Source organism: Pinus tabuliformis, chromosome 9, assembly GCF_031772625.1.
Source record: "Pinus tabuliformis cultivar Carrire ecotype Pingquan chromosome 9, CPIR1, whole genome shotgun sequence".
Lineage (NCBI taxonomy): Eukaryota > Viridiplantae > Streptophyta > Pinopsida > Pinales > Pinaceae > Pinus > Pinus tabuliformis.
Window position 1 is genome coordinate 457,417,296 of NC_142307.1, and position 12,240 is coordinate 457,429,535.

The following is a 12,240-nucleotide window of genomic DNA, read 5'->3' on the forward strand; positions in this document are numbered from 1 at the left end:
TCGATGGTGGTAGTGATTTTCATGTAACAAATATGTATAAATCAAGAAACAAAGAATTTTTTGAACTTGCTCTGGTTAATAGGATTTGGAAATATTTTTGGAATTTGCAATCCAGTTAAATTGGAAATATTTTTGGAATCGATGGTGAGAGTGATTTTCATGTAACAAATATGTATAAATCAAGAAACAGAGAATTTTTTGAACTTGGTTCTTTTTGAACTTGTTCTGGTTAATAGGATTTGGAAATATTTTTGGAATTTGCAATCCAGTTAAATTGGAAATATTTTTGGAATTTACAATTGAGCTAAAGACATCTTTAAATCTGTCCAAATAATCTGTCATGTTGTCTTTAAATTTGTCCAATTAATCTGTCATAGATTCAGATGATTAAATGTGGCTGAAATGTTTTCTTTTCAAAATGGGCATTAGATATAAAGTTGATAAGAAAGCCAAGGCAATGAGAATGGTGAAATTTAACTGGCAAATTTGTTGTCACAGGACGATTTGCAGGTCAAATACAGCTAAATTTTTTCTCACTATCAACAAAATGCCAAAAGCCAACCCCTATTACATTGAAAATGATCAACTTTACAGAGAAATAAAGCTACTAGCTTTAAGGAATTAAGTCCTAACAATAAACTAAAAATAAAACAATCTCTGGCATGTTACAGGAAATCTGGAAATGATGAAATGGAATGCTTCAAATCTGAATTAGATCCACAGTTGATTGCTGACCCAATGCCTTGAAATCTGATATATACTCCACAGTTGCTGATTCTTCTCCATAAAATCTGAGACATGAAGCTATTCCCTGAAAATCTGTCAGATATCCTTTAAACAACGCAAATTTTGCCACCTTTCTGTTGTCACACAACACCTTTTTCTTTTACCAGGAGGAGTATTCTCCCTTGAGGAAGAGTAACTCAAATTAAATCTCGAGCATTTTGCTTGTCTTCAACATCAGGTGGTTTTGAAACATGAACTACAAAATGAGTGCCCAAAGGAGCAAATTCAAAATACATAGAGGCGCCACTGGTTTGTGTGTCTAGCTTTCGACTGCTCCCCTCTGGCTCACATAGCTTTGCTTTTCACTTAATACATTCCAAAACAATGTTGGTTCATTCCAACAGAATGGAAATACAGAGCCTTCATGCTCGAGACAACCCGGGTCGGAGAGCGATTATGCATTGCAGCGCGCGGGTGACAATTCGAATTGGAACCGGAATAAGGAGCTCCCCGGAACAATACTCCGCGGCTGCAATAGCTCGTCCCCGATCGGAGTAGTCTGTCAGGGGATGACAGGCCCCATTCCCTGCGATCCAAATCTGATTTTTTGTCAGGCCCTGGCAGGGAATGTCAGGATTGCCAGGGGAGGGTGGCGAAGAAGGAGGGTGGTGGAGCCAGGGGAGGGTGGCGGAGGGCGGAGACATTCCCGGTGGCCGGAGCCGGACGATTTTCCGGCCGGTGACGGAAAATGGGCCATTCTACGGCCTAGGTAGACTACTCCCTCAACAACATCCCCATCGGTCCAGAGTGAGCTGCTTTTGATGGTAAATATAACTTTCGTGCCCATAAGTCTCCTTGGAGGCAATGCTCCAAGAGCCCATTGTGTTGCACCATATGTCACTGCATACCACCAAGTATCCCTGTACTCAATGTGATGTGAGTTATTCCTCCTACTCCACAACGTAATCCAGCACACTACAACACACCACAATCCACCTCCATGTCCACATGCCAACCACTGCTCAATGTTGGATGATCCTACGCATCCCTGGGTGTCATGGCCTAAAGTTGTGATAGTACACTTCGACCTGCACTTGATTGACATCATCATCTCTATAGTCACATCACCAGGTCCTCCAATGAATGGATCTCCATAATCTCAGATAAGTGGATCTCCCCTCTTGATCCTCCCTAAGAGATTTAACATGAGAATCTCCCTATGTACCTGTCGGGGTGTCCCTAGGATGCTTCTCCTCGGCGACCATTGTGCCCCATATATAAATGGGTAATCCTCCTCTCCATAAAAGGAACTACCTAGTGGCTTATCAATGCCACCACCTCTAAAAACCTCCTGGCAAGGTACACTACTCATCCTATGCCCCCACACATGGCCAACATGCTAAGACAACTCATGGATTCTTCCTGCCCCTTTGTTAGCTCAACCTGTAATAAGTGTTGCCAAAAACTCTGGTGGGAATATGAAAATGGGGGTGATTCCAATCATTGGATCCACCATTGTGCTACTACCCTAACTGACCCAATCCATGGATAGGTGGGGAGTTCCACCTGGGTCCCAATGATGATTCAACCTTCGAGCACCTCTAGAAAACCACGACCCCTATTGAACTATGCTCCCGACCATGGATGTATCCAAAAAACTAGTCATCCCTATTAGGTACCAACTAAATAACTCATGCCACCCAACCCCATGAGAGGTATCAAATGTAAGGGTACCCAAATACATAGCAAGTTCATCATGTGAGTGTTATGCCTTGCACAACTCATGTCACCTCGTCTCACTAGCCTGATCAACATATGCAATCTGTCTATGTAACTTAGGCACTCTCCCTCCAATGTGCATAGCAAGCCTAACAATAATGCAAGCCCCATCTACGTAAGCCTAAAGAGCGCTGCTCAATGGAAGTGCTACAACCTTGCTAGCTTCCTATGAATCTATTTGCTCCATGTGGAGCCAGGGGAGGGTGGTGGAGGGCGAAGACATTCCCGGTGGCCGGAGCCGGACGATTTTCCGGCCGGTGACGGAAAACGGGCCATTCTACCGCCTAGGTAGACTACTCCGTTATTGAGCATCTAGGGACAAAAGTTTCAGTGGAGACAACCTCCGATTAGGTTATCAACAGATCCGAGGTGAAGGGAGGACCTCCGTAGGGTTACTCTTGAGTATCCCAACAAACACTTCGTCATACCCTTGGGGACTTACCAACCTATCATGCTCCGGTATTTCTTACAGTCGCAGGGCATTTGGTTGTTTCCCTTTGATGCTCTCAATACAAGCAATAGGACATGGGAGGCTCACCCTAGGCAGATGGATGAGACACAATGTGTCATGGGCAACAGGGAGACTCTCCAGTTAAGACATTTGGTGGGTGCGCAAGACGAAATATGCAGGCTTAGGGATGGCATGGTTTACTATCAAGGTAGCATATGTTCCACCCCTAGGCTCACACATGGGGGATGATTGTGAGGGATTTTCATGATGCACTTTCATCGACACAGCCCGAGGCATTATAAGATCATGAGGAGCAGTGGATGGTAGACCTCATCTACAGGCAGATGTTTGGACTCCAGGCAGTATTGAGGTGCACTTTCAGGAGGTAGGATCATAGATTTCACGATGGCATATGTCAGGCGCAGGGAAATTTTGAGTTCACATTGTTGATTCATGACATGCGGAGTCTATACATTGACTACATACATGGAGAAAAGATATGGAACATGAGGGTTCCAACAATAATCAGGACTATGTTGCAGCGAATCTTGTTATGGATCCAGGGATTCATTCAGCTGATAGGTCAATCCACTTTGTGAAGATCAGATACATGGCATAGGGTGATATAGGTCACCTTGGATTTAACATATGGGGGATCACTCAGAACTCCACTGTATGGCAAGGCAGATTTATCTTATTGTTTCTTAGGACTGATATTGGTAGTGGATGGGTAGAAATTGGCATCATGGAGATGCCTAGGCAAGAAGAGTTTGGCCTTCATAGATTTTTCGCCATCAGGTCCCAAGATAGGAGGGTACAGTCTCGCCACGATGGGGAGTATGTCATAGTCAAAGTGGCACAGTGCCAGCATGGTGGCACCCTTACCTCATAGCTTAACAATGTTTAGGGATGAGCTCGCCACTACATGGGGAGATCATTCAAATCTTCCATTTCACTTTAATGGGTCATTGATGGCATCGGTAACTTCATTAGCATGGAAGATTGCTCATCAGGATGATATATGGAGAAGCTCCTATGAGAAAGACTTTATCTCCATAGGGCTTGGGTGGTATCTTCAAGAGTTTACTCTTGGAGTGTATGAGATGGAATTTTTGGTCGGGCCGCTTCGTGAGGGGTTGTACATGGTGCCACATTATCATGATTCCCTACTCATTAATGGTATGTGAAGGGCTTTTGGTACTTATAACTGGCAGGGTAGTGAATGGAGCAAGGGGAGCTTCATGTTGGACAAGATGGCTTGGGATCCTGGTATTGAGGGATTCCTTCATGACAGGACAGTGCAGAGGTCGGGGACGATTCAGTGGCGCATCTGGGACCCTGACATATTTAGCAGTGACAGTGGGGATCAACAATCAGAGAGCATGCTTGTTCTGCCATTACTCGAGGACAAGCAATTTTTGGCAGGGAAGATTGTGATATCCCCAACATTGATTTTTTATTTAACAGGATTAACTAAGTTTATTGGGGAAGTGCTAAGCATAGAAAAATTTTGTAATCTAAGAATTGGATACATTTTTTGTACATGTGACTTAGAAAAAATAGATTTTGTGGAAAGGAGGTCAAAATATTTGGATGAGGGACCCACAAGGAAAGGTGAGGCGACAATTATAAATAGAGGGTTGAAGGCAACATTGGGCACCTTTTGATAATTTGACATTTACACATTGTTTCTATAGTTGTTCAGTTGAGTCACAAGTGTTGTTTAGCAGCAGAGGCTTCCGAGGGGAAATCTCACCCTCTTCTTCGGTGGACCACGGGTGCCACCCTAGGGAGGTATTGTCACGAATTTGTAGAGACTTGGGGGATCAGTATCAAGTGGAATAACTTGCCTTAACTTCATCCTCGACGTAGAAGAAGAACCACACAGTTCTTGGGTGAAGTGAGGTACTAAAATTAGAGGTTATACTATTACTGGGAAATTCCTTGTCCAAATTGTAGGTGAAGAGAATTTATGGGAGTTGAGAGTGCCCTTCTCAGCAAGATAAATTTCTTTGGTTGGGCCTGTGTAGACTTGTCCTAGGACTGCGTAGTCATTGGTGGAGCTGATTGTGGGGAAGCTTGAGAGAAGGATTTAGGAGTTGAGCTATTGGGATTTCATTTTGAGGGTCATTGGAGGAGGATTGATGTAGTTTGGACAGAAGATATTGATAGGAGTAGCCACAGTAATATAATTTGAATTTGGTGGAGGGCCAAACTGTGAAGGGTCAAATTTTGAAGTTTGGAACCAAGGGAAACCCTTTCTCAGTTTTTCTTGTTTTTTAACATGGATCTCATATATACAAGCACAAAATTTTCTAGGCAGATTTGAGGGGTCAACCAGGGGTCCCAACTCAGCGAGCAGCAAAAGGAGTTAGGGGAAATTTGGGCCGAAATTCCAAGGTGAACATTTGGCCAAATCATTTGTGGGTTTTGGGTGGAGAGATTGGGGTTAATTTCCTAGAATTTTCCGAGCACCAGAGGAGGCCCTAGCAACAATTCTTCATAGACAACAACATATTTCAGTGCAGAGCCAAGAGAGAGCCGAATTATATTTGGGAGGGACTTCTTATTATTCATTTGGGCTTAGCTAGCTTGCTTTGAGAAATCCTAGGTGCCCTCTTTCCCACAACACATTTTACCCTCTTCATATTATAATAAAATGGCTCAACAAAGCAGTTTTTGGTGCAATTTCATGCACTGATTCATGTGTTTGATTTTCATGATTTTTATGTCTATGTTTGCTTTTTTATTTACTGTAAATATTCCCTAGGAATATTACAATGTTTAAAGGGTAATTATATACAATGAAACATAAAGGAAAATAAATATGAGCATAAACCGTTAAGGGATTAGATCATTTTAATGGAATTGAGGGATCAAGTTCCTAGAATGATGTCACAAAGGTAATGGCAATACTAACATTGGAAAGATATAATTGCAAAAAGCTTTAACGTGGATAGTCATGTGTAATATAATAACCAGAAAACAAATCTATAGGAACTTGGTCAGATTTTTAACTAAATTATTAATTACAAGTAAAAAATTTAGAACTACTCCCTTGAGCATTTCTTGTGTGAGATAAAAGGGAACATACACTTTTTGACAAGAGTTTGATAAATCTATATTATATAAGAAAACCGAACAAGAATATGGAATTCATCCGCTTTCACACAATCCAAATGAAAATAAGAACCAATATGTGCTAGAAAAGAGGGAAGCAAAACAGGAAGAATATGCAATGTCGCTCACAGAAAGTAATCATTTGTTAGTTCATTAATAGAACAGAAGAAAACATAATTTACCATAACACCGATATTGAAGCAGCATTTCCACAAATAAATTTGTTGTAACGCAAGTATTGAAAGACACAATTATGAAATAGTAGCTTCAGTAATATGATGTAGAGGATGGGAATTAAGCATATATACATAAATATTGGTAAACCTTCAATTATGGTATACATTACTGTCGATGTAGATAGGGAACAAAGAGGAAAGAACATACCTTCATAATAAGAAGTCTTTGAGTAAAAATGATAATGTAATAACACCGGAAAGAGATAACTATCTCCAATCCAGATTTACATAAATGTCTCTTCCTAGGTGAAAATTAAGCTATACAGTACAATAACATAGAGATTGTGTTCATATGGATGAAGGAACACTATAAGTACGAGCTTGAAAACAACATAAGAACAAAGAGTAACTAGAACCGGACTAACAATAGAGAGATACAAAATGAATTACCCACATAATCTCCCTAACCCTTTTTAAATTAAATTCTCACGAAAATTGTGCACTAGGAAGTATTGCACGCTAACACTTAGGAGTTCCATTGGGATGTCAAAAAGACTCGAATCTGTCCAAATAATCTGTCATTGGACAGATTTAAAGATGTCTTTAGCTCAATTGTAAATTCCAAAAATATTTCCAATTTAACCGGATTGCAAATTCCAAAAATATTTCCAAATCCTATTAACCAGAACAAGTTCAAAAAGAACCAAGTTCAAAAAATTCTCTGTTTCTTGATTTATACATATTTGTTACATGAAAATCACTCTCACCATCGATTCCAAAAATATTTCCAATTTAACTGGATTGCAAATTCCAAAAATATTTCCAAATCCTATTAACCAGAGCAAGTTCAAAAAATTCTTTGTTTCTTGATTTATACATATTTGTTACATGAAAATCACTATCACCATCGATCACACAGTCTCCACAATAGTCTCCAACATGGGTTGAAAATGGAGTCGCCCTCTATCTGTTGAAACTGGATTATTAGGGCGCCTGGACAAACAACAAACAGAAGAAGAGTCGTACTCTGTTTCACTTTCATCTTGGCTCTGAATATTGAAAAAGGGCTGCACTTGAGCTTGGGCTTTAACGAACCCACGCGATAATCTTTTGCTCTGCCTCTTCTTCTGCGCTGACTCCCAAGCAGTGCTAATCTTGAAAAGAAGAGAAGCCATGTTGGAGTCTGTTAGCACAAACTGCAATTTCCGCCGAGGAAGAAGAAAGTAGAGCTGCCCAATCTGCAATCTATCATCGTGACACAGAACCTGGGAGATGTTTCGACCGGCATAAAGACCGTCTGAATCACAAATAAAGTGGCCCGGATATTCTTGCAGAATCTCTTTGCTTCTCACCATCTCAGAAAACTCCAGGATGCTCCCTTCCATCAATATGAGCTTTGCAGTAGCTGCTGGCACAGAAGAGATGGAATTTGAAGAAATGCAGCTCCCCATATTTGGAATTTTGATAAATTTATCAGAAGCACTGTGAGAATGAGTACTGTAAAACCAGCAACCCATCGATCTATATATCGTATAAACCGGGATCGCTATATAAAGGCGGTCAAATCCAGAAAACTCAGCCCAAAGTCGTGGGAATCTTTAATAATGGCGTGTGCGTTTTTCATTTTCCCCTTTTGTAACACAATGGAAATACAGAGCCTTCATGCTCGAGACAGCGCGGGTCGGAGAGCGATTATGCATTGCAGTGCACGGGTGACAATTCAAATTGGAACCGGAATAAGGAGCTCCCCGGAACAATACTTCGCGGCTGCAATAGCTCGTCCCCGATCGGAGTAGTCTGTCAGGGGATGTCAGGCCCCATTCCCTGCGATCTGAATCCAATTTTTTGTCAGGCCCTGGCAGGGAATGTCAGGATTGCCAGGGGAGGGTGGCGCAGAAGGAGGGTGGCAGAGCCAGGGGAGGGTGGCGGAGGGTGGAGACATTCCTGGTGGCCGGAGCCGGAATATTTTCCGACTGGTGACGGAAAACGGGCCATTCTACCGCCTAGGTAGACTACTCCATAGGGTTAATAAATGTCAGTAGATTCTCGCCATTTTACTTTTAATTAATAATCATGACTATGCAAACAGGATGAACTGATGCCAGGCTATTTACAATGTCTCCACCACATGATCATCCAACATAGGATATTCTATCGGTTAATCTCCTACCACTTATTTGCATTTGTCATTACTAAACCAGGTCAGTGAAGTCACTGCAGATTTGCAAATCGTTCACGGATTATAAAATTGATCGGAGCAATCATTCACGGAATAATCCCCCAGGCACTTGTCCTATACGTGTCACCTATGAGTTGCAGTAATTATCCATTCACCCATTCTCCTACGAGGAAGTTTCGAGTAGAAAATGCGGTGGAACTACGAGGCAACCATGATTTGTATCGGCTATTCAATCACCCATTTTATCCTGAGAGCTGGTTCAGGTGGAACATGGAGGGCAACAATGGTCAAGTACATGCATATATCCTGGATGGATGCAGTGAGGTTAATAAGTTTGTTCAGGGATAGATCAGGATTTGGGACATGCATAGCGTTCAGATACTTTCGTTAGTTTTAAAAATAACATTTACTTTCACTATTTTTTACCTTTATCTCATTTTGTCACTTAATTCCATCACATTATCATTACATAAACTTATATTATCATTACTATTTTAGTTTGATCAAACTTGATAGGGTAAACTATCTCCACATCTTATTAATCAAATATCATATTACATTATATACAAGAGTATTGTCTCAAGATAGGAAAACTTTCTTGGACATATAATTTGTTGGTTGAGAGAATATCTCAACCACACATCAAACTAGGGAAACCATAAAAAGTCACAACTGAGACAAGTAGGAATTAATATTCCAACACACCCCCTTAATGAGTACTTGTCTCGATATCAATATTCAAAGTCTAGTTGTGGTCAAACATAAAAGAATATGTTGATGTCCATATAAAGAAGCAACCATCCACCGAAATGCATGGGTATTAACTGCTGCAACTGCCAGTTTTGTAAAATGTCCTGCACATACATGGTTCTTTTGACCATTATAATTGCACACATGTACCTGTAAATCCCCCTCCAATATCATCATGGGTTTTATCGGATTACCTGTAACCATGCTCTGGGTTTTATCGGATCACCCTCAACCATGCCTCCAAGGGCTCTCACCCACCAAGGCTAAACACAGCGATGAAGGTTCACCACAGTGGCTCTGGGCCACAAATCTGCCACTAGGGCACTCCAGCGACTCTGGGCTACAAACTTGCCACTAGGGCACTCCAACCACTAAGGCTCACGAAAGAGCTGACTCAACCAGGCCGAGGGTTTTCTCGACTAACCCTAAACCATGCCAACAAGAATCTCTGTCCCACTTCACTCTTACATGTGGTTTCTGGCTTACCACAAACCGACACTGCAAATACAAAGTGGTTTTTAGAAAACGACGAACTATATGGGGATACACATGCCTTACAAGGCTTACAACACAACTCCAACTTTTGGAGTTACCAGGTATATACCGACCATTACAAAACATCCTAGACTTGCTTACTAATGTATGTGACATATACTATGAGTTTGTTATATTTCAACACACAATATTTTACCTTGTTTGTCCTTCTATTGGTGCATCACCCAACTAATATCCACTCCCACGGTCACACTTCACCAATTTATTCAAAGAAAAAAAACATATCCAAACTTGGTGTCTTCCTCTTTAATCTTTCCAACTTCAATTCGTCGTTGTTAGAATGATCAATTCTAACAAATAGCATTTACATGTTAAGTTGATCAAGCTCAACATGTTTCAGTTATAAATTCCAAAATAAATATTCAAGAACACAATTCATTTCACCAAACATATACTAATTCGCGGCACAACATAGTGGAAAAGTTGGGTTCTTGATCTTCACCCATGTAGAATTCTTGTTTTTCTGGCAAATACAGACACAACTTGCGGAAGTTTTGAGAGATCAACAGCATGGTATTCGTCAAGGGTAGCAGCAAAACCATTCATGCTTCTAGTATAGGAGTAGAAGATGTAGTCTTTAGCAGTCTCCTCACACTACTCCTAGAGGTTGATGATGAGATTGAGATACTAGTTCGCCATCTATATTTTCATCATGTTGTGCTCCTAAATACACCAAATAAGGCTTCTTAATGCCCACAACTGAACTTGATAACTTCAGAAGGTTGCCTATTCCGCTGCTCGATGTCGGTTTCACCACAAATACACCATATTCACATGCAGGATCTAAATCACACCAGCCTTCTGATCGATGGATGTCTCCAGCAGCGGGGCGCTTGTATGCCTGCATCAGTGGCTCTGCAAGGATACAGGGATATCTGACATTCGAGCTACTCTCTTTTCATTAACATTGACCCCGAGTGCTACGACTGGATTGATTAAAGGCAAGTCGCCTAGTCCATGCTCACCGCACCACGCTTCCATAGTGTTCATCATCCAAGACTGTATATCAAGCTTCAAGCCGGCCCAACAGAAAAACATCAGGTTCACCAACACAGCCTTTGTGCTCCTGGATGACTCAGCTTCATAAATGCAACACACACCTACAACATAGGCCTATTCCTCCTCCAATTCTCCGGCACTGGCTGAAGTAAAAGCAAGAAACGCAGCGTTACCGGAATACTCTCTGGGGAGTAGGGGGTCCATTCAAGGCCTCATGTCCACTGCAAACAACATCCACGACGTCTCCTCAGCTTCCATTCCCAGCGGCACTATTTGCGCTTTCTAGAGATGAGCGGTCACGGCTTCGAGTCTGCTGCACCGCTCCAAGTTCTCGCCCCACGATGCCTTGGATTTTATGCGCTCCACTGTCTCTCCCGATAGCCGAAAAGTCTTGAACACGTAGTCACGGCTTGGCGGATGGAGAAAAGTGTTAAATTTCCATATCTGTATGTATATGAATTTAGCAAATAGCCAAGGTTGTAATAGCTCATGTTATTCAATATCTGAAATGCAGACAATAACCTTTGTTGGAGGAGAAGGTGAGTGTCTATTCTATATTGAGAAAGAGATTGCAGAATTTCAACATGGAGTACTCAGAATCGAGTGGCGAGAATACACTGAGGCCATTGTTATCTTCTTTGTTGGCGAGAAATAGTACAATATCGAGGCTACCATCGATGACAGGCCGAATAGAGAGGCTTACCCCATGGATACTTCACCTCCAATACCAATCTCCACCATGACGACACAAATTAGCAATACATAGCTTGATATCAGATCGAATCTCCTCCACCTTTCTCAACGAGCTTCAAGAGTCTCATTGGAGCTCCACTCTTCACACTCATTCTGCTCATCCAATGCTTCAAACAGAGGCTTCACAAACATAGAAACCAGATATCCACAGGGATCCAAATCTACATTCTCTTGACGATGGACAAACTAAACACTACAAAAAAAAACACTCTTTTATTTCCTCAGCCCAGGATGGGTCAAGCCTAGGAGGGGCCAGGCCCCCAGGGGCTCTGATACCATGATAAAACTTGATAGGGTAAACTATCTCCACATCTTATTAATCAAATATCATATTACATATATACAAGAGTATTGTCTCAAGATAGGAAAACTATCTTGGACATATAATTTGGTGGTTGAGAGAATATCTCAACCACACACCAAACTAGGGAAACCACTCCTATGGAATAGGAACAGACTCTTTACATAGAAAGTCACAACTGAGACAAGTAGGAATTAATATTCCAACAGAGTTCACATTTTTATTTTCCAAAATTATTAATTTACATTAATTTAGGATTAAAAGTTAGAGAAATAACATGTATTTACTTATACCTAAAAGTGGCTTGAGTTTGATGACATGTGTAGATCATTTAGAACCTTCCAATGCACCAATGCACAAATTCAAATTTCAACTCAAGAGGTGGACCATATTCTAAGGAAAAAGATCATGGAGATCTTGATGTGTCATGGGATTTGTATCTAGTATTTAG

At 41.3% G+C, this 12,240-nt stretch overlaps 1 protein-coding gene across 1 annotated transcript; it reads right to left on the reverse strand.

The window, feature by feature from the left end:
* Positions 1 to 6,960: 6,960 nt before the first annotated feature.
* Positions 6,961 to 7,703, reverse strand: LOC149149174 (uncharacterized). Its single transcript, XM_089444100.1, has one exon. The coding sequence runs from the start codon at positions 7,701 to 7,703 to the stop codon at positions 7,164 to 7,166; it is 540 nt and encodes a 179-aa protein (XP_089300226.1). The 3' UTR covers positions 6,961 to 7,163.
* Positions 7,704 to 12,240: the final 4,537 nt, after the last annotated feature.